Source organism: Myotis yumanensis, unplaced genomic scaffold (assembly GCF_028538775.1).
Source record: "Myotis yumanensis isolate MYYU_CA2020_CCGP unplaced genomic scaffold, mMyoYum1.0.hap1 SCAF_6, whole genome shotgun sequence".
Classification (NCBI taxonomy): domain Eukaryota; kingdom Metazoa; phylum Chordata; class Mammalia; order Chiroptera; family Vespertilionidae; genus Myotis; species Myotis yumanensis.
In genome coordinates, this window is record NW_027223757.1 from 93,002,466 (window position 1) to 93,025,423 (window position 22,958).

Genomic DNA, 22,958 nt, shown 5'->3' on the forward strand with positions numbered 1-22,958 from the left:
ATTACTGCACACTTGACCAGGCCGGGCAGGCACCTGGGAGGAAGGATGGAGCAGAGGCCCCTCCCCTTGAGAGCAGCTCTGGGCCAGCCAGTCTGCACATCCGGGTACGTGCACTGGGCACCTCTGATGCCTGAGCGACAGACTGGGCCAGGCTCTTCCAGCTGCCTCACTGGCCAAACTAGCACCCTAGGTCTGACTTGCAGTGTCCCCTGGAGAACTGCGGCTCCGCCTCGCTTATGGAATGGGAGCCCAGTGTCTCCTGTGGGCACCCAGACCCCAGGGGCCCCGCTGCCTTCCGGTCTGTCCACCTGCCTGCACTCGGCCCCACATTCCATGGGAATTCCTGGCTGTTTCCTGGATGCACTGCTCTTCCTGCTCATTTTGGCTCTTTCTCAGTCTAGCACATAGATGTTCAATGGTGCGCCACAAGAATTGTCAAACATGCAATACCTGTTTAGTCAGGGGCACGGGCCCCTCTCCCTTAGATTGTCAAGTAAAAACATGACAACAATCAACACAACAATAGCCATCCAGTGTGAATGAATCAAAATTATATCTATATTTTGTCAGATCAGCAAAAAATATAACATTTTTTGGTGCACTGGGGAATTTTAGTAATTAGTTTATATGTGCCATGAGATGGAAATTTGAAAATCTCTGCTCTAAAATGCTCTTTTCTGTCTAGCAAAACTCTGCTCATCCTTTAAGACTCAACTCTTGGTCTTTCATACCCTGTGCACATACCCTGTACCCTCTCCCCTGTGGCTCCCTGCCTGCCATGGTCCCTGTTACACAGACACCCTCTGGAGCAGCCATGTCTCATTAGCTCTGCGAGCCCAAGTCATGCGTAGAATAGGTGCGCCCACACCTGTTAGCCAAGGGGTGGGATGGCACCGGCGCCCTCTGGGCCCTGCTTCGCTGCCTGCCCAGCTCCGGAATCCTGGTGAGGGTGGTCTTCGTGTATATCTGGGAGGAGTGGGAGCAGCAGTGTGGGAATAGGGAGGTGAGGGGAACTGTGTCCTTGGGGGGTGGGCTCAGGCCATGGAGCTCCATTATGAGAGTCACAGGATTAGAGTGTGAATTCAATCCTATATAATAAAAGCTTAATATGCAAGTTGTCTCCTAGTCTGGGAGTTCAACCGGAGTTCAACTGCTCGCTATGACGTGTGCTGACCACCAGGGGGCGGCACAGAACATGGTGGGCGCCAGCGACATGGTGCTGGCAGCGAGCGGCAGTGGAGGCGCTGCCGGCCCTGATGGACCTCGACGAGAGCGGGACTGCAGGGGGATGGTGGAGCAGGTGAACTGGCGACGCCAGGCCAAGGCAGGTGTGAGCCGGGCCTGATCGCCCCGCTGATCACCCCACAGATGGCAACCAGTAGCGGTGACAGGGGGCAGGGGCCCGATAACTCAGGCAGAGCGAGGCGTTCGGGGTCCCAGGAGCCCAGGTGCTGCCCAGGGCCCAGAGGTCAGCTGGGACCTGCCCTTCCACTCCAGATGCTCACGCTTCGATTGCCAGCCAGGCCTAGGGACTGCACTCATGCACAAATTTTGTGCACTGGGCCTCTAGTAGAATTATATTTGACAAGGAGGAATAGAGACAAAATATCAATAAATTAAATAAGGTAAAAGTGTATTCCTCTTTCGGGTAAAGTAGTGCAGGAATGACACAGCAGCTCTGGCTAAATAGTCCTCAGGGACTTGGTTTTCCCCCTTATTACTCTGCTACGTGTGCTCTCCACTCCAGGCTCACCTCATAGTCCAAGGTGGCTGCTGCCGCGCCAGCTCTCTCATCCTCATTCCATCGGCAGGAAGGAAGAAGGGACTCCTAGAAGAGGCAAAGCGTGTATGCCAATTGTCTTTAAGCAAAATTCCTGAAAGCTCAGTCAGATGACCACTCCTAACTGCAAGGAAAATGCCTTTAGCCCGGCCGGGTGGCTCAGTGGATTGGAGCGTGGTCCGTACATCAGACAGGGTTCAGATTTGATTCCTGGTCAGGGCACATGTCCAGGTTGCAGGTTCACAACTGCTGGATGTTTCTCTCACATCAGTGTTTCTCTCTCACTCCCTCCCTCTCCCTTCCCCTCTCTCCAAAGTCAATCGATAATTAAAATTTTTTTCATTAGCTTTAATGAAAAAGTTACGATGTGTTCTATCTCATGCCAAGACACTCGACTTCTCACAGATAGAAAACACAGTGATTGAATAAGGAAAACAAGTTTATATACACCAGAAACAATGACTTGAAATTCAGTCAGTACTATGATCTGTGCTAAAATGTAAATGACGAAGTTTATTTTGCCGGCACAAGAGGGGCAGTGCCCTGCGCACCTCTGAGGACGGACTTTCAGGCAGAGCCTTTGGGGCTCCTGGCGATCTTGCACCAGAAAACAAAGTCACGGTGGAGAACAGTGACCAGGAAAGCAAAGGCTCGCCAGAGGCGCTTCCCTGCAGATGGACACGCTGTGCCGCAGCAGCCCGGGGGGCCGAGGGAGATGCCCCCTCGTTCTGCACCGCCTGGAGCATGACCACAAAGCAAAACAGTTTGGTCCTTGCAAACGTGCGCCACTCAGATGTGTTCCACGCGAGACTCTCTGCCCAGGGGCGGCAGAGTCCAGGAAACAGATGGTGAGTGTCTTCGTCTGAATCTGTAATGCAGCAACGGCTCTTCGCAGGCTGTATCTAATTAGTGCGTGTGGGGCCAAGTGTTTGCACAGGCAGCCCTCGTTCCCTGCACCTGCTCATCGTGCTTCACAGATGCTGCACTGTTTTCTTGGTTTTGTTTTGTTTTACAAATTGAAGGCAAAACTCTCCACCAGCAGAAAGATTGCTGCTCACTTTATTGCAATGGTGGAAGCAAACCCACAGTGTCTTCAAGGCGAGACAGGCTAGTCAGCCAGGACGAGCGGAACAGGCAGACAGACAGTTAAACGGCCAAGCTGTTCACAGCCATCCAGTAAATCGCAAATCCTGCCGTCCCTCACCAAGGACACTTAGGAGTAAATGCTTTACACCTCTCCTCCCAACCAGAAGGTAAATAGCTTAAATCACCCACTCAGAGAGGCAGATAGTAGAAATCAATTTAGTGACATTTGTGCCAACCACACCCCAGGACGGCTGAAGGGAAGGGAATAAATCTCTTGTTGGTGCATCAGCATAAAGCTGACGAATATTCTATTGAGATCCTCCCCTAAACTCCCAGCTATTAAAACTCCCAAGAAAGGATGCAGGGCACGCTCCCCTTCCCGGGAGATGCCCACACCTCTTCCCCCACAGGCGCGTCTCCTAAACTCTCAGGTCCCCATGAGGCTTGCAGCCAGGGGAGCAATGGGCAGCGGTAGCTTGTCCCGGGCTCACTCCCTGAACCCGTCCCCAAGGCCCCCTTTCTCTGCCTTCCCGGTGAGCTAACAGCAGCCCCGCCTCAGCTCATTTCTTCCCTGTAACATGTCTGGAGCCAGAGCAGCCCTGCCGGCTCTCCTGTTGCTTCTTCTGTTCTAAATCCCTCCCGCTCCCCTGTCCCCGGCTTTAATGAACAGACTCTCAGAGGCACCTGGGCTCGTGCTGTGAGACCTTTCCCGCTTGAAGTCAGGGACCCACACTGCAGGCCGCGTGGTGGCCGAGGGCCAGGCAGTCAGGCTTTCTAGGGCCCGTGGCAGGACCTGTCTCCTCCAGGAGCAGCGTCACTCATTCCAAGCTTCGAGGCTCCCCTGGGACATGGCGCCGCACTGTGCCCTGCCCCGGAGGCCGAGGCCTGGGCAGGGGCGGGGGCACACGCCTGCCCCACAGCCCGGGCCCTCAGAGCCTCCCCTGCTGGGGCCCTCAGAGCTGGACGTCAGAAGCGGTGACCTGGGGCTGCCTTCAGAATCCAAAGACGGGCCCCTCCCTCCCCAGCACTTGCCTCCTTTGCAGAGGAGGGGGCCACTGCTTCAGTGAAGAGAGTATCCCAGCAACCTCGGAGCACGGGCCTGGGGTCCTCAGGGAGGCACAGGCCCTGGGTTATGTCACCCACAGCACCTGGATGTTACAACTCCTGGGGGGCGAGGTCCACCGACCCAGTGGAGAGTGGCTTTGGTGGGAACTGCGTTACCCCGAGTTCCAGAAGCACCTCTCCTGCCTGCAGACCATGTGGCCCTCTGTCCTGGGACTCAGTCGCCAGCACTGCCGTCTCCTCAGCCCCCTGTGCTCGGCTTCCCGGGTGCAGGGCCGTTGGGTGCAAGACCCCGCGCTCCGCGCTGTCACAGCAGGTCTGCACAGGGCACTGGCCACCTGCATTCGCGAGGCGGCGGGTCCCAGTTACAGGTACTGGGGGGAGCCCCTTATTCACCAAACCCAGAGGTCTGGGTTGTAGACTCGGTGAGGCCTCAGCGAGCTGCGCACTGGTTTCATCCCCGGGACCCTGATCGATGCACAGGGGTTCTGCCCCTGGGAGCCTCCCATAGCCCCCTCACTGGCCTCTGCCTGTTAGAGGGTGGCCATCCCCCAGTTTCACATGCCGCGCCTGCGCCGGGCTCTGAGCAGCCACTCTGCCCCAACTCCTGGAGGCGGCCGCGAGCCACTGTAAAGATCTGGGAGGCCCGCCTAGCGAGGGTTTGACGGCTATTGGCCATGTCTCACGCGTGGCCCTGGAGATGTCATGCCTACTGCTGTGCCCGTAATTGACTGATGCCCCCTGGCTGCCCTCGGGGTTCTCCACCCTTCCCCAGGCTGCTCCACCTGACGGGCCTGGCAGGGGACCGGCCTGTTCTGTGAGACGCGGGCCTCTCTGACCCTTAAATGTGGCTGCACGGCCTCGCTGCTGCCTGGGACCTTCCTTCCCACATCCTCCCTCCGTGCTGTCCTTCCCGTTGATCAGGCGCCTGGTGATCTGACGGACCCCCTTCCCCGCACGGGTGTTTTCTAAGCCCATCTTGACGTCTGCTTCCCGGAGGATTCTAATGCACACATTTCACAGCTGCAGTGGATAAGAGGGTCCCGGATGTTGCATTCCTCTTTACACCTCCCGAGTGTCTGAAATATGGTCCTAATTTTTGACTGGAAAAGGCAAGATTATGGCCCTCTCGGGACAGCGTCCCCTGGGGCGTCGGGAGGAGGCTGCCCTGCAGCGGAGACGCACTGGCACTCCTGCTCCGGTGATGCCTGCCTTCTCCAACGCGCCAGGGCTTTTCTGCTCCTTTTAGCCAATTAGTGCGGATCGCCATTCGGTCCAGATTCTCATTAGCGACTTCTGCGAAATGTCAGAGCTTCTGCCAGCTGCCCGAGAGGGCAGCCGGGATGCAAATTCCTGGTGATGATGCGCATTCCAACAAACACGGCCAGTCCCCGCTCCTGTGCCTCCGGCTGGAGCAGGGCACCTCCGTCCACGGCCACACGCTTTCCTCAGACCCTGGAAACAAGCAGCAAACCCCTGCAGTGCTTTCTGGGTATAACTCTTCTCTCCCCTTGACTCTGCCTTGTCTCACCTGGACCCCGTGGAGTCGGACCCGGCGTGTTCCAGAAGAACAGCGAGGGGGGGTCACGTGGGAACTCCAGGGTGGGACAGTGAGCTCTCGGGGTCAGTGTCCTTGAGTCGTCGCCGTCCCCAGGTACCGCCATTCCTGTCGGATGCTAACGTAGCCCGACAGGCCCCTTCACAGAGGGACCAGTGAGGTGTGGATGCAACCGCCCCTGTAGTTCAGTGACTTCACACTCAGTCTCTGCGTCCAGTCCTCAGCAGCTTCACTTCTGTGCTACGCCGAGAAGAGGTTCCTCCCAGGTCGCACAATGGCCCTGAGTTGTATGTGGGCCTGAGGCGCACATCCTGACTGGAGCCAGTTGTTTTCTTGCTTTGAGTGACCCAGCGGCAGGAGCACGTCCAGCTCTGCCCAGCTCCAGCGCCCGCACCCCGGAACATGCCCGCAGCTGCCGGTGTTTCCCTTTCAGAAGCGCGTGGCCCGGTGGCCGGAGGGCAGGGGATTAGCTGCTCCGCACTGGGTACCATTGGGTCCTCTGTTCTGCTAAATAACAGGAACCAGAGTCCTGCTGATCCTGGCCCATGGAGTTATGAAAACCAGTTCCAAGTAGCTCACATATCCCACGGAGTGTTCACGAATCCCATGCCTGGTACTAAATTTTGAACAGGACTTATTTGGCTGTAAGAACCAAAAGTTGACTGAGAAAGTTAAATAGGAACAGGGGCTTTGTTTATGTATTTATTAGAATAGTTTATTGACTTTTTTTATTTTTTATTTTTTAGAGAGAGAGAGAGGGGGAGAGAAACATCGATGTGAGAGTGCAACATGGGTCAGCTTCCTACTGCAAGACCCTTTCCCCCCCAGCCACCGGGATCCAGCCCACAGCCGTTGACTGGGAATCGAACCGGCAACATCCTGGTGCATAGGATGACGCCCAACCTGCCAGGGCAGCAGGGCTTCTCTGAAGGGACAGTGCAGCAGGTCACAGAATGGAGGGAAGTTAGACAGCGGCCTCAGGACGGGCAGGACCTGGAGGCTCAGGGACCTGAGTAGCAAGACTCTGCCACAAGATGCCTCCGTTCTTGCCATCTCCCATCCCGCCATCTCCACCAGGGATACAGATTCTTGAGAGATTCTGACTGGGCTGGACGGGGTCATGGACCAAGCCCTATGGCGAGGGACACAGGCATAGTGATTGGCCCAGAAGAATACGGTTGCCAGGGGAGCTGTGGCCCCACCCCCTGCAAGGAAACGATGCTAACAGACAAAACCAGAATGTGGATCTGCACACCTTGTCCTTCCAGTCCTGAGCCTTTCCAAGCCCCGTCCCCTCTTCCTGGGGCCTCTGCTCTCCTGTGGGCCTTGAGGGGGTGTCACCTCCCCTGGGAGCTTGCAGGAGGTCCCCACCTGTGGGAGCCCCCTTCCTGAGTGATTTTACAGCTTCTCTCCCTGTAGTCTGTCTGTTTACTTATCTGTCTGTCTCGCTGGATTGTGAGCTCAGCACAGACACCTGCTTCCCTGCTCCCCTGGGGGCCAGGGGGTCTCTCCTGCCTGCCCCTTGAGCTCCAGGTCCCGCCTCTCGTCTGTTCATGGATGCCAGTGGCCTGTCTCTTCAGCCTGCGTGTCTCAGTCGGGCTCCCGGGAGGCAGACTGAGATGAGTTTAGCGTGTTTATCGGGGATGTTCCCAGGATCGACACCTGGTGGGGTAGAGGGGAGGACGCAGGAGTGGACAGAGGAAGGGGTTGGGTTCTACATGATCCCCAAAACATCCTCCGCCCATCTCGTGGGAGCTCTGGACCTGGAATGCGAGGGGACCAGGCCTTTAACCTGGTCATTGGTGTCTGCTGCCCAGGAAGGGGGCGTGGCTTTGTCAAGACAGCTCTCTTCAGCAGCCCTTCAAGGGGGACAGCGAGAGGCACGCGAGTCTCCGATGGGCACTTCCCACAGCGGGGGGTAGGGGGTGGGGGGGCATGTCCTTCACTCCAAAGGAGGGTCCGGGCAGCCTGTCCCAGCGTTCCCTGCTTGAGACCATGCCCCAGGCTTGTTCAAGTTCCTGAGAAAGAGTCTGTGTTCCCCCTAAAGCCAACGGGCTGCGCTCAGGCAGCTGCCAAGTCACTTGGGACAAACAGCCCTCCAGCCTGCAACGGGAGGGACCCAGAAGAGGTGTAGGGGAGCCTCCAACGTGGCCTCTGCAAGTTCAGGGACAGGCGGACGAGATGGCTGGGCCCGGGGCTCAGAGCAGGGCTAGTGAGCCCAGGAGAGCGTCCGAGTGAGGACAGGAAGGTGGTTGAGGCTGCGTCTGCCTCATCCCAGAGCAAGTCTGGAGACGGGCCCTGAGCTGGTGCGGTGGCTAAAGGTATCGCTGGGGAGGGGCTCCGTCACATTTAGCATGTTGACCTCGTCCTCATCGTCACATGGTGGCTGCTGCACTTCTGGCCACCACACACGTGCTCCCCTCGAACCAGGCGAAGGGGGAGGGACACCAGAAAGGAGAGGGAAAGAGGGGGGCAAAGACTCCTGCAGCGGCCACTTCACTCGGAAAGGAACGGCTGCTCCCGGCTTCCAGCTCCTGCTCATTGGTCACAATTGTGCCCCAGGCTGCTTAGTAGCAAGAGGGGCTGGGAAGGCGCGCCTTTCGGCCTTCTAGTCGCAGGATCAGAGAAGGGAGGGACAGGGGCTTGGGATAGCATTCGGATGGCTCACCCGCCGCCACCTACTGCTGCGTGACCTTGGGCAAGCCACTTAACCTCGTGTCCCCGGCGAGAAAGAGGAGATAACCATAGTGCCTACACTGTTAGGCGAGTTCACGCCACAGCCCCTGGTACATGGGGAACTCACAGTGAATGTTAGCCGGCTCTTCAGGACTGATGCTCAGGACCCGGGGGCGGCACCTGACTGGCGGCATCGGGGGAAGGCGCCGACCTGCCGGGCTCTGCCTCGGATGGACGGATGGACGGATGGACGCACAGCTCACCGAGGAGTGTGGGGCGTGCCCTGGGGAGGCAGGGGGGACAGGGTTTGGTTCAGTGTGAGGTGTTTGGGGTCGGAGACAGGGATCAGGATTTGGGGATGCAGCTGGGTGTAGCTATGTCCCCAAGCCCTGGGGTGGGGCAAGGCAGCCTTTGGCTTGGGGCTGGGGCCGCTCAGTGGGAGGGTGAAGGTGGCAGGTGACAGGCTGGCTGGGTCCCTCTGGCTGGCGGTTTCATTTTGGTGAGTGGAATTTGGCCCTGAGGCCCAGTGACTCATTGCTCTTCTCCACTGTTGGGGAATCAGAACCAATCGATTGTGAGCAACTTTAATAAACGGATTCAATTTGATGAACAAAAGAGGTTGAAGGGAGGGAATATGTATTGCTTCCAGCCAGAGGCCAGTGGCTAATCTTGGCTCATAACCCTGTCTGGTGGCGGCTTAAATAAATGAGTGCAGCCCTGGCTGGTTTGGCTCAGTGGATGGAGCGTTGGCCTGCGGACTGAAGGGTCCCGGGTTCGATTCTGGTCAAGGGCACATGCCTGGGTTGCGGGTTCAATCCCCAATAGGGGGGTGCAGAAGGCAGCCAATCAATGATTCTCTCTTATCAGTGATGTTTCTATCTCTCTCCCTCTTCTTTCCTCTCTTAAATCAATAAAAATATGTTTTAAAAAATAAAATAAATAAATGAGTGCAATTGGCCTGGCTGTGGATGCGCCCCCCGAGCCGACAGAGGAACCACAGCTGTGCGGTCAGTGCACGCTGCTCCCCGTGAGCAGAGGCCCTCGGGGGCCAGGGGCAGTGTGGCCAGGCACCGGGCTCGGGCTCACAGGCGGCCCCTACACCTGCGACACCCCACGTACCCCAAGTGTCCAGGGCATCCGTCAAGCAGGAAGCCCTCCCACCCAGCTCTGGGGACCCTCCCCATCCTCTACCCACACTGGCCTGAGAAGCTGCCCGGCCCCTTCTCTCCCCACGCCCAGCCTCAGGCCCCTCAGTAATGTGGGCACAGGAGCAGCCTCTGAGGCCTCAGGAACCCGGGCCAGCTCTTGGCGGCCGGCCTTTGGTGGGGCTGGAGCGCTTGGCTCTCTCGCTCTCTCTCGGAACCTGCACTCCCTGGCGCTGCCTCCAGTTGGTTGCCTCTGTCCTCCCCCAAAGGACCTGCTGGAGCCTCTCTCCTCACAGGCCCCACCCGCAGGCACCTGGCTGAGGGGTTAGGAGCCCGGCTCAGAGCGCACTGCTGCGTTGGTGCGATCTTGGGCCCGTTACGGCACCTCTCTGTGCCCCAGTTTCCCCATCTGTGAACTGGGCATCACAGTTGGGCCCCTGAGTGGTTGTGAGGTTCAGTGAGTGAGTGATGAGGGGGCGCTGTGCCTGGGAAGTGAGTGAGTGATGAGGGGGCGCTGTGCCTGGGAAGTGAGTGTGTGATGAGGGGGCGCTGTGCCTGGGAAGTGAGTGTGTGATGAGGGGGCGCTGTGCCTGGGAAGTGAGTGAGTGATGAGGGGGCGCTGTGCCTGGGAAGTGAGTGTGTGATGAGGGGGCGCTGTGCCTGGGAAGTGAGTGTGTGATGAGGGGGCGCTGTGCCTGGGAAGTGAGTGTGTGATGAGGGGGCGCTGTGCCTGGGAAGTGAGTGTGTGATGAGGGGGCGCTGTGCCTGGGAAGCGAGTGTGTGATGAGGGGGCGCTGTGCTTCCCGTAAGCACGGGAAGTGCCAGCACTCAGGAGCGGCAGTGGGTGCTGGGAAGGGGGTCCCCGCGGCCAGGCAGGTGTCTCAGCGCTGCATGTGGGAGCACCTGGGAAATGAACCCTAACATCCCAACAAGGCCTTCGGGTGCGGGGGGGTCCGGAGGGGTGGCATCGGGACCATGACTCTCAGGCACCGGTGTGACCTCGCGCTGTAGGCGGAGAACCTCCGGGCTAGAGAAGGATGCGCAGGTGACAGCCCGGCTCAATGGAGGCCATGCGATTCCCAGCCAGGCATGACTGCCAGGGGCTTCCTGGATGAGGAGCAGAAGAGGTGAGGGTGTGGGGTAGGGGTAGGCACAGAGGCTGAGGTGGGAGGGGGCTCTGAGGCACAGGTGGGAGGGCAGGTGGCAGGGGCGGGGGGGGGGGGTGGGGAGGCACCTCCTCAGCTGTCTACCTGCTGCCCCACCCCCCCTCCAGGCCCTGCCAGCTGCTGCTGCCTTCCTCCCTCCTGTCCGGCCCACGGGCTCCAGCTGCTGCCTGCCTCCTTAATAAAGGCAGATTGCTGCTCAGCTCGGCCCAGCACTCCTGACGGGCCATTAATATTCCAGGAAGATGAGCTCCCCTCTCCTCCCTCCCCTGCCACCGCTGGGCCCTGCCTGACGGAGGGGGCCTCTGGCTTAGGAGTCTGCCTGAGGTCACCTCTGTGGCGTAGGTGCTGTCCTGTCTCTGTGGGCCCTTCCGGGGTTCACAGGTAGACCATGAATGAGAGAGAGTGCAAGGGAGGCTGAGTGGAGTCCTCCCGGTGCTGGGTGGCATGAAACCTAAGGGGTCCAATCCAGCCCTTCTGGTAGGCTCAGAGCACGCAAGGGACCTGCCCATAGTCGTGTGGCAGGAGTGGAACCCCGTGATTTCTGCATCTGGGACCCCAGGGTCCACACTCCCTCCTCAGAGGCCTCCTGCTTGGGGTGGAGGTGGGACAAGAGCTGCCTCTGGGAGCTGCAGGGGAGGAGGCGTTCAGAAGCCCTGCCCTCCTCACCGGGACCCCCACCCGGACCTGCTGCCCTGTGAGTGGGCAGCGAGGAGGGACATGGGCAGTGAGGAGGCCCCAGCCCAGCCCTACTCCTCCCCACCCCCCCGTGGGGCCTCTGGTGACTTCCTCCCTGCCTGGCGCCCGCAGAGGCTCTGCCAGAGGAAAGTGGGAAGCAGCCGGCAAGGGACCCAGACCGCTGGAGACTGATTTAGACACACCCTCCCGAGTCCCACATTCTCTGCCAGCTCCAGCTCCCAACCACGTGCAGACACATATGTCACCCCACTCCCACACTGCTCCTGCCACACAGCACACACCACATAAACATCCCCCATAACGCGCAACACGCACTGCATAGGCCCACGCATGCCGCACACACACTTGGAGCGCACAGAGCTCACCCATTCCCGGGCTCTCAGAGAGTGGACGCCGCTGCTGCCCGTCTGAGCCTCTGAACGCAGCGCTGGGCTCCTATCCAATCAGATGGCCCGTGAGCCCTGCTTCCTGGTAGTCACCCCTGCTCGTCCTCCCTGGGCCTGCGCTGGCCCAGCCCACATGGCAGCAGCGATGCGCGTGGCTTAGCAGCTGGTGCCTTAGAAGCCTGGCGGCTTCTGCAGGGTCTCCGGATGCTCACTCCCGGAGACTTCTGGGAATGCGGCCTCCACGCTGTGAGGAGCAGGTAGGGGCCTGACAACAGCCCCTGCTGAGCTCCCAGCCCGAACCACCTGCCAGGCGGGAGGAAGTCGCCTTGGACGTCCAGCCCCATCGAGCCTCCAGACGACGCCTGCCCCAGGGCCATCTGACCGCAACCTCATGAGGGACCCTCAGTTAGAAATGCCTGGTGAGCCCGGCGAACCCATGAGAAATAGAGCACAGTGTGAAGCACTCGGTTTGGAGTTGGCCATAGACAATCGGACAGTATGAGCCGGTGAGACGTAAGGCAGAATGGCCTGGGTTTGCAATCCCGGCTCTGCCAGGTCTGTGGGTTGCCTGTGGGGCCACTCTCAGGGGGAGGGTGGGGGTGGGAACCAACACTCACCCATCCTGGCCACACAGGGACCTGGCAAGGAAAGAGGACGTGGGACTGGGTTTCAGACCCGGGTATTAGGGCAGAACCAGCGCAGAGAGCAGAAAACCCTCAGGGGGTTGCTCACAGTGGAAGCATGTCCTTGTCCGCGTGACGTCCAGAGGTGGGCAGAGGCTGGCATGGCGCTCCGGTGCAGGCTCAGGCACTGCTCGCACATGCTGGGTGCCTTTCGCTTTGTGTTCTGCTCACTGCAGAATGGAACGTGAAGTTGGGCAATGCAGGTCCTGTCGGGCTTCTTCTATCTTCTTGCTCCATCGTGTGCGGCTTCCATTCCCGAGGTCACTCCCACTTCAGATCCAGGGTTGCTGCTGGAGCCCAGACATTACACCTGCATCCCACTGTCAGGAAGGAGGAGCAATGAGGCCACATCTCCCCCCTTCTTGGAAAGACCCTGCCACTTGGGGTCCAGACTCAGTCCTATGGCCACATCCAGCTGCAAGCAACGTTGGGAAGGCATGACATGCCCAGCTGCAAATCGGGAGAGGACAGCAGAGAGTGGGGTCTAGCAGACTCTGGGGCGGGGGAACCCTTGTTCTCTGGACGCGGGGATCGCTGGGCCCAGACACCAGAAGGGGGCGGAGGGCAAAGCCGGGATGAGGCAGAGAGCCAGCCCGGAAGACACCCTTTGGTGTGTCATGTGATGCGATCGTTCCCAAACCTCAGGGGCTTGTTGAAAGGCACAGCTCTCAGGGGCTGTCCCGTACTTGGAACAAGACAGATGGGGGGTTCCCTACATCAGGGGCGTGTTTCACAAAGAAGGGCCGCTCCCGAGGACACGGAGTCCACACCCTGCTTTCCCAGGGGCAGGCCCTGCGCACAGGCTCTCGAACCCAGCGTGTCTATAATGGACACCTTGGCACCGTCCCTCCTCCCCGACAGAGTGCTTTCCCGTCTGCAGGCTTCCCCCGGGTTCAGCCCAAGCCAGACACCTGGAGACATGCTGGACTCCTCCATCTCGCCGCCCCCCAACCCGTCACCACGCCCCGCCCCTCACCATCTCCAGCTCCTGGCATCTTGCCTGGATGACTGCGGTCACAGCAGAGTGACTGTCCTTGTCTCTCCCTCCTCTAACCCAGTCTCTGCACGGTCCCCAGGGCCTCCGCCCTGGCAGCGCCAGGCCCCCAGGGGTTCTCACTGGCTCCAGGGCAAGTAAAGTTGCAGCCCCAAGACACAGGCCCCAGGAGCCGTCCCGCTCCTCATGTCAGCTGCACTCAGCCTCTGGGAGCCCCACCCCTGCCTGTGGCTGCTGGTCCCTTCCCGCAGGTTCCTGATGTGACACATTCTCGCTAGTCCTCGCACTCCTTTTTGTGTCCTCACAGTTTCATATTTTCGAGCTCAATGTAAAGAACCTCACCCGTTTTTCCTAAGGGACCCAGCTCCTCTATCCAGGTAAGTGTTTACCCTCCCGGGCCTCGGGGCCTTCACACGCCTTTCCTCACACTGCAAGGCCGCTCCTTCTCCCCTGTTAGGTCTCAGCTTAAATGTCATTTCCCCAGAGAAGGTAGAAATGGTGGGACTTTGGAAAATAAAGGCTTTTTTATTTTTAAATTAAAATTTTTTGAGAGAGAGAGAGAGAGAATATCATTGATCGGCTGCCTCCTGCACGCCCCCTACTGGGGATTGAACTCAAAACCCGAGCATGTGCCCTGATGTGGAATTGAACCAGTGACCTTTTGGTGGCCGGGATGATGCTCAACCAACTGAGCCACACCAGCCAGGATGGAAAGAAAGTCTTTAAAAAAGTTAAATTTCCCGTATGACTCAGCAATTCCACTCCCCAAGAGAGGAAAACACACAAAGACGTGTGTGTGAAACGCACACAGCAGCTTATTCATAAAAGCACCAAAGTGGAGGCAGCCCGAGTGCCCCCGCTGGGACTGATGAACAAAGCGGTCTGTCCGTTCAGGGGAGAGCTAGTCAGCCACAGAGAGGCTGGGCGCGGGCACCTCTGCAACACGGGCCTCCAAAGCCGGATAGCCGACGCTGTGTTATAATCTGTTTATATGAAATTTCCAGAAAAGGCAGATCAGAAGCAGAAAGTAGATTAGTAGTCGCAGGGAATGGCATTGTCTGTATTTGAGCTTAAGGAGTCTTTTTGGGGTGAGGAAAATGTTCTAAAACTGTGTTGTGGTTGATGGTGGCAGCACACAGTAAATTCACCAAATATTGTCCATGTGAGATGGTGAGTGTTATGATCTATAAAATATAACTCGTTGCTTTGCAGCTCCAGCCCCAGATGCCCCGGAAGAACCAGTTGCCATTTATGAGCTTCTCTTCAAGGAGGGGGTGATGGTGGCCAAGAAGGACGTGCACATGCCCAAGCACCCCGAGCTGGCGGACAAGAACGTGCCCAATCTCCACGTCATGAAGGCCATGCAGGTAGCCGGCCGGGCGCTGCTGGAGTGGGTGCCGATGGAGGGGTTTTCGGTGGCTGCCCAAGGCCAATGCCCAGGAGGTCAGGACAGCCCGCGCTGCTTGCTGCCTTGATGGGCCGTGAGGTAAATGCACCTGAACACCTGCCTACTGCGCAGCCAGCTCCCCATGCACCGCGTTCCTAGCGTCAAGCCTCCAGTTAGGTCTCAGCCGCAGTTTTCTGTCTTGCAGTCTCTCAAGTCCCGGGGCTACGTGAAGGAACAGTTTGCCTGGAGACACTTCTACTGGTACCTCACCAACGAGGGCATCCAGTACCTCCGCGATTACCTGCACCTGCCCCCCGAGATCGTGCCCGCCACCTTGCGCCGCAGCCGCCCTCCTGAGACTGGCCACCCAAAGATCTGGAGGGGGAGTGACCTGTGATTCACAGGAGGGGAAGCTGTCAGAGACACTCACGGAGGGAGAGTGACGGGCCCCTCCCCCCACCTGCCAAGGAGAATGCCCAGGCCAGGGCCGGGGCTGGGTCAACAACCAAATTCCGCACAGAGGCGGATTTGGTCATGGACGTGGTCAATCCCTCAGTAAAGTTGGAGGGGTTATTTTATGTTAAATAAAATTATGGCCAAAACATTAAAAAAACCCAGCTCATTAAAGCTGTAAAATAAAAACCGGTGTTAAAAGAATCACGTCCCCAGAGCAGCCTTGCTGACCAGCTCCCCAGCCCCTGCGAGGGCGCCCTCCGTGCGGTCTCCTGGCCCCGGGCTTTGCCACGGCCCCGTGCCCATGGGAACTGTGTCTGTGATCTGATTCCTGCAGACCTTCTCCTCCAGAATGGAGCCCCCGGGGGGAAGGGCCTGGCTCTACTTTCTTTGAAGCAGTTTTATTGAGATGTAATTTATATGCCATACGATTTATCCACTTAAAGTGTAAAATCCAATAGTATGAATTAGAATATTCACAGATAGGCGCAGCCATCACCACAATCAATTTCAGAACATTTCATCACCTCGAAAAGAAGCCCTGTTCTCTTCAGCTCTCGCCCCATCCCTCACTCCTCTCAGCCATAAGCAACCACGAACCTACTTTGTTTCTGCAGATCTGCCTAGTCTGGAAATTTCATGTAAGTCACATAACATGTGGTCTTTCTGGTTGGCTTCCTTCATGAGCATGATGTTTTCAAGGTTCATCCATGTTGTAGCATGGAGCAATACTTCATTCCTTTTTAGGGCTGAATACCATTCCATTGTACAATATACCATATTTTATTTTTTTTACATTTATAAATCAGAGGGATTTTAATTGCCTACATTTATTCTTATTTCTTATACAGTCATTTTCATAGGCTTGGAGGGTGTATGGGAACCTCAGAAGTTATGTGGTACATCTTTTCATCTCTAGCTAAACTCTCTGAGCAGATGACCAGCTGTGTATGGTCCATCATTATTGTGAATGTCCAAGGACCAGGTCTTGCTCAATACCCACCAGGCAGAAAGTTTTGACTCATATTCAACCCAAATTGCACTGCGTTAGGAGAAATGTAGGAGAATAAGTTGCCACCCTACCTACCATGACCCTTGCCATGTTAACCACCTTTTGTTTCGGTTGAGTATCAGTGTGGGCTGTGCGCCTTCATCTGACCTTACATTCTTGGAAAGCCGAGAGTCAGGGAGGCGATGCCAATCAGCATTTTACCCATTGTCAAGCTCAGGAGCCAGACTTTCTCATGTTATGATTTCTCCTCCTGTGAATTCTGGGTTTTTCCCCAGAGAAAATAAAACATCGTCCTCAGTATTTACAACATGGAAGGAGTTTTGGTCACATGCTCCAAAGCACATTGTTCCTTTTCTTGGTTCATTTGTTGTGCCTATAAATTCATGTCAATTTTAAATAAATGTGTCATCCCCGTTGCAATGTAAGCTCCATGAGGGCAGATTCCAAGTCTGCGGTCCAGCAGCACATTCCGTGTCCAGCGTGATACTTGGGACACAGAAGGCTCTTTATTCCTGGAGAATTGACAAATGCCTTTCAAAACTATTACAGCCCAACACTCCTATTGAAAGGATATAAAAATTGAGTCTGTAAAAGTCATTCTTAAAAATGACTTAACCCCCCCCCCCCCCCCAAAAAAAAAGCCTAGCAGTCTTGGCTCAGTGGATAGAGCATTGGCCCATCGACTGGAGGGTCCTGATTCCTGCAACCAAGGGCACTTACCTTGGTTGCAGGCTCGATCCCTGGCCCTGGTTGGGGTGCGTGCAGGAGGCAACCAATAAATGTTTCTCTCTCTGTCTCTTCCCCTCTCTTCCTCTCTCTCTAAAAATCAATAGAAAAATATTCTCAGGTGAAGATTAATAACAACAATAAAAAAAACACAGAAAAAAATAAAAACAAACAAACAAAAATGACTTGTTCTAGATTATGTAACTTGTTAATGACAGAGCCAGGATTAGAATTTTGTATTCTGATTGTCCATTCACATTCTCAGTCCATTACGTGAGAGAGGCTTTTATACCTAATTGGAGGCCCGGTGCATGAAATTCATGCACTCAGAGAAGGGGTCCCATAGCCTGGATTGCGAGAGGGCACAGGTCAGGCCAAGGGACCCCACCAGTGCACAATCGGGGCTGGGAAAGGACGTGGGAGGTTGTACAGCTAGGGAGGGACCACAGGAAGGCTCCAGGGCATGTCCAGCCCATCTCACTCAGTCCCGATTGGCTGGGCCCCAGCAGCAAGCTAACCTACTGGTTAGAGTGTCAGCCCCCTGGGGGTCAGTGCATGTCATAGTGACTGGTCAACTGGTCAACTGTCTGCCCCCTGGTGGTAAGTGCACATCACAGTGAGCGGTTGAGCTACCTTAACATATCATTAGCATATTACGCTTTGATTGGTTGAATGGCCAACCGGACGACCAGACACTTAGCATAGTAGGCTTTTATTATATAGGAAACCCTGGGCAGACAACACTACTGATGAGTAAGGCACAGAAATGTTTGATCTAGCATTTCTTGCAATGTTGGTTTGGTCACTCCTTTAGCCTTTTTTTTTTTTTTGTCTGGGAAACTTCACTTTACCATCTATTTTGAATGATAGGCTTGCTGGATAGAGCAGTCTTGGTTTCAGATCCTTGCTTTTCATTACCTTGAATACTTCATGCCCTTCCCTTCTGGCCTGTAGTTTCTGATGAGAAATCAGCTGAAAGCCTTATGGGATTTCCTTGGTAGGTAACAGGTTGCTTTTCTCCTGCTTCCTTTAAGATACTCTCTTTGGCATTTTAATTATGATGTGTTTGGGCATAGGCCTTTTTTGGTTCTTCTTGCTTAGCACTCTCTGTGCCTCCTGAATTTGTGTGCCTTTTTCCTTCACCAGGTTAGGGAAGTTTTCTGTTATAATTTCTTCAAATAGGTTCTCTATACCTTGCTCAGTTTCTTTACCTTCTGTTACTCCTATGATGTGGATATCATTACATTTGTCGCATAGCTCCCTTAAACCAGCTCCCTCAACCTTCCTAATGCTGCGTGACCCTTTAATACAGTTCCTCATGTTGTGGTGACCCCCAACCATAAAATTATTTTCGCTGCTACTTCATAACTGTAATTTTGCTACTGTTATGAATCGTAATGTAAATATCTGATATGCAGGATGTATTTTCATTGTTACAATTGAACATAATTAAAGCATAGTGATTAATCACAAAAACAATATGTAATTATATATTGTGAAATATTTATTTCTAATTACAAATAAATGAAATTTTGTCTTGAAGCATGGTGTAGCATGGATAACAGTCTTAATATAACAACAGTAGATTACATTGCTACATTTTGCGACAGTATGAGTAAAAAGTCAATGTCAGTGCGAAGGTTGAGATTGCTTCTTTCTCACCAAATCAGAAATTCTTGGCGCAGTCTTTTCAAGAGCACAACAAAGATCATCTTCCACAACAAGTCTACTTCTGTATTTAGACTTGATAACCAACAAGCTGGAAAACCCTGTTTCACAAAGATATGTTGTTGGAAATGGAAGAAGAAGGTGCAACAGTCTCAGACAGAACAGGATATGACTGCAAACACTTGATCCAGAGTTTTGTAACTGGCATTGTAGAGAAATCAGTTCTCACTGCATTGTTGTTAATAAGTTCAATGAATTCCTCTTGTGCTGTCTCAGGAACATCTACAACTTTGACTGTGAATGGGCTTCTGGCAAGTGCAAATGGGGTATCAGGTAGATTTGGAAAGTACGATGAAATTTCATCTGCAAGCATGTGCAAGTGTTCTTTCACAGAAATTATCATCATAATCCTTTTGTCTGGTTCAATGTCATGTTCCTCAAAGAAAACAGATAAGGTAGGCAACATGTAAATTTTATTTTCATCAATTTTTTTTGCCAAAGCTGAAGTTTCATTTGGAGTGATCAGATCTTTTCAGACAAATCGAGGCATGTTGCATTTCATTCTTGCAGTGATAAATTTAACTCATTCAAGATGGCAAAGATGTCAACCAAGTAAGTTATTTTCTGCAGTTCACCTTTATTGCCAAAAAGTGCCTCGAACTGCAGTCTTGCTTTCTGATTAAAAAATGTTTTTGAGCCGAAACCGGTTTGGCTCAGTGGATAGAGCGTCGGCCTGTGGACTGAAGGGTCCCGGGTTCGATTCCGGTCAAGGGCATGTACCTGGCTTGCGGGCACATCCCCAGTAGGAGATGTGCAGGAGGCAGCTGATCGATGTTTCTCTCTCATCGATGTTTCTAACTCTCTATCTCTCTCCCTTCCTCTCTGTAAAAAATCAATAAAATACATTTTAAAAAAAATGTTTTTGAGCCCTAGCCAGTTTGGCTCAGTGGATAAAGCGTCAGCCTGGGGACTGAAGGGTCCCAGGTTCGATTCCAGTCAAGGGCATGTACCTTGGTTGCGGGCACATCCCCAGTAGGGGGTATGCAGAAGGCAGCTGATCAATGCTTCTCTCTCATCAATGTTTCTAACTCTCTATCCCTCTCCCTTCCTCTCTGTAAAAAATCAATAAAATGTATATTAAAAAAACGTTTTGAGTTCATCACGAAGCTCAAAAACACGTTTTAAAATTTTCCATCTTGACAACCATCTCACTTCAGTGTGAAATAGCAGAGCATTGTTCAGAGCATCCAACTCGTTGCACAGTTGCAAAAACAGTCGACTGTTTAAAGTGCTCACCTTTACAAAATTGACACAACTTATGACGCTTTTCATTACTTCTTTTAACTCTTGTGGCAGCGTCTTCGTTGCTAATATTTGCCGATGAATCATACAGTGAGTTCCTATGACTTTTGGTGACTCATTCAGTACCAAATGTCGAAATCCAGATCAACATCCTAGCACAGCTGGAGCACCAACTGTGCAAACACCACAAACCTTTTCCCAAGAGATCTTATGCTCTTTCAGAAATGAACCAACGGTGTCAAATATATCATGTGCAGTAGTTGTCATTTCAAGAGGTTTGCAAAAAAGAAACTCATCTTTAAAGTTGCCATCATAATATACCTCACGTAAACCAGTAACTGTGAACAGTTTGCAACGTCTGTAGATTCATCAAGCTGGAGACTAAATATTGGAAGTGGAGCAGATTTAATTTCCTGGATTACCTGATCAAGAATATCAGCAGACATGTCATCTATTCTTCTGCGGACAGTGTCGTTAGATAAGGAAATTGCACTCAATTTTGTAACAAATTCGTCTCCAATCATAACTCAAACAATGTCTTTGGCTGCTGGCAACAATAAATCCTCAGCAATGGTGTGAGATTTCATAGCTCTGTCGATTCTGAGTGCCACCAAATATGAAGCTTCAACAGCTGCTACATTTTGTTTGTGGTATTTGCCACCAGTGTCAAGTCTGGCTTTCTTGAGTCCATCAGCTTTGCTTCTAAAATAGTTGGTATCCTTGCTGACAAAGCTCGGATGCTTGCTATCAAAATTGTGTTTTAGTTTGTTTGGCTTCACAGATTCGGCTGATAGAACTTCACAACAAATAACACATTGCAGTTTCTCAATTCCTGCTGTAATTATTGAGGTAAAACCATACTGTAAAACAATCCGCATTATATTTTCTTTTCTTAATGTTCTTCTCTACATGATCCATTGTCATGGGATGGTTTGCTAATGAAAATAATATATAACAATAGCTTTAATAATACAAAAGATGATACATGGCATAGTTAAGTCAATACAGTTCATTAAAGTGTCCTATGATTTACCATTCTGTGTTGTTGTTTTTTACTTACCTGTTACTATCACAAGGGGGCAGTATTCACATCAACCACAGCTGAATATAAAAAGACCAATCAGCATCCAGATTAAGTTCCCATGGTACAGATATTTTTTTTGCAGTAGTTGATGATTTTACAGTACATGATTTTACATTTACCCAGTAATTATAATTCATGAAGTGTCATTTTACCTCCAATACTGCTGCTTTCAACACAGTAGCTGCTTTTAACAGAGTAGCTGCTTTCAACACAGCAGCTGCTTTCTACACAGTAGCTGCTCTCTACACATGTGTGACTGGTCCGCATAAGTACATTATGGCACCAACCCTGTCACATACACCTGTATTTGTACGGGGTGTATGTGATGGGGTTGGCGCGATGATGTCATCACGCTGGGTATTCATATGTGGGTGTATCTGCATGTGGGTGGACCCGCCTGGAGATGGATAGAGGAGCGGTGTCTTGGTTCCTAAGACCATCAAAAATATGTGTTTTCCGATGGTCTTAGGCGACCCTTGTGAAAGGGTTGTTCGACCCCCAAAGGGGTCGCGGCCCAAAGGTTAAGAACCGCTGCCTTAAACTGTCCCTCATGTTCTTTGCTTTTTCTTTTTGCTTCTCTGACTGATTTTTTTTTCTACCCTGTCCTCTAATTTGCTGATCTGATCCTCAGCTTCCTCTAATCTGCTGTTTATTCTTTCCAATGTATTCTTTTTAAAAAAGTATTTTTATTGATTTCAGAGAGGAAGGGAGAGGGAGAGAGAGATAGAAACATCAATGATGAGAGAGAATCATTGATTGGCTGCCTCCTGCACACCTCCTACTGGGGATTAAGCCTGTAATCTGAGCATGTGCCCTTGACTGGAATTGAACCCAGGACCCTCCAGTCTGCAGGCCGACGCTCTATCCACTGAGCCAAACCAGCTAGGGCCAATGTATTCTTTATTACTGCTATGTCATTTTTTAATTTTCAACTGGTCATTTTTCATAGTTTCTATATCTTTTTGCATGCCGTTGAGCATTCTTGTAATCATGATTTTGAACTCTATATCTGAAAAATTGCTTAACTCCATTTCATTTAGCTCTTCTGGAGAATCCTCTTGTTCTTTCATTTGGGGCTTGTTTTTTGTCTCTCCACGTTGTCTGCCTGTTTGGGTTTGTTTCTATGTATTAGATCTGCTAGGACTCCCAGTCTTTTGGAGGGTCTCTGGTGCAGGACAGTGTCACACGTTGTTTGTGACTGCCCCTGAGGTCCCTGTTTGGAGCTCTCAGCAATCCACAGCTTGTGGCTCCCTCTGCTGGGACTGGGTGCATTTGGAAAGGACCAAGATGTGCACCAAGGTTTGTTTTCCTAGACCCTGGTCCAGAAGCAGATCAGGCAAAGACTCAAAACACCCAGAAAACTGCCTTTGCCTGCAGGCTGATTGTTATGCTCAGTCTCTTAATGAGCATCAGGCTGTAGATCATAGCAAGGCATAAACTCCACAGGGTAGGGTGAGAGGTTTTCCAATGGGTGGGGCAACTGCTCACCCCGAGGCACAAGCTGCCTGGATGGTTAAGGTCTGCCTGAGAAAGATGTCCTCTGCAGTATGGGGAATGACTCAGCACAGGAATCCAGGCGGCGGCCCTCCAAGCTCTACCTCCAGAGCCCCCAACCCTGGACTCTCCTCACACAGCTCTAGTCCACTCTGCCCTCTCCCTGCCACAGCCCAAGGTGAATGGCTGCACATGAAATTTTGTGTGTTGGCCTTTTAAGAGGGTGCCTGCATTTCCAGCCATCTCTCCCTGGCAGACAGAAACCCCATTGCTTTTCACAGCCAGATGTTATGTGGACAATTTTCTCAGTTCTGGTGCTCTGAGCTGGGGAACCCAGTTTCAAGATTAGACCCCAGAGTTCTCATTGGGAACCCCCCACAGCTGAGATATCCCTCCAGGACTTCAGCTGCTCTGTGGGAGCCTGGCCAGCTCTCTTGCGTCTGCACTTCCTATCAGTTTCCATGTGATCTCCACTTTACATCCTTGGTTATCAGTGTTCTCTCCAGCCAGTCTTCAGTTGATTATTAAGGACGGTCTTTCTATAATTTAGTTGTAATTCCAATTTGGTCCTGGGAGAGTGTCAGTGTAGCTTCCACTTAA

General features: G+C 53.2%; 1 protein-coding gene across 1 annotated transcript; it reads left to right on the forward strand.

Annotated features, from left to right (window-relative positions):
* Nucleotides 1–1,159: 1,159 nt before the first annotated feature.
* On the forward strand, nucleotides 1,160–15,016 carry LOC139012950 (small ribosomal subunit protein eS10-like). The gene is made up of 3 exons (XM_070419140.1): nucleotides 1,160–1,328; nucleotides 14,445–14,599; nucleotides 14,825–15,016. Exons 1-3 carry the CDS (start codon nucleotides 1,160–1,162, stop codon nucleotides 15,014–15,016), a joined length of 516 nt encoding a protein of 171 aa, XP_070275241.1.
* Nucleotides 15,017–22,958: the final 7,942 nt, after the last annotated feature.

Excerpts from the sequence above, each read along its gene's own strand:
- LOC139012950 (XM_070419140.1), top strand. The coding sequence starts at position 1,160 with ATGACGTGTGCTGACCACCAGGGGGCGGCACAGAACATGGTGGGCGCC. Across the intron at positions 1,329-14,444 it reads GCGACGCCAGGCCAAGGCAG|CTCCAGCCCCAGATGCCCCG; the intron begins GTGTGAGCCGGG and ends GTTGCTTTGCAG. Across the intron at positions 14,600-14,824 it reads ACGTCATGAAGGCCATGCAG|TCTCTCAAGTCCCGGGGCTA; the intron begins GTAGCCGGCCGG and ends TCTGTCTTGCAG.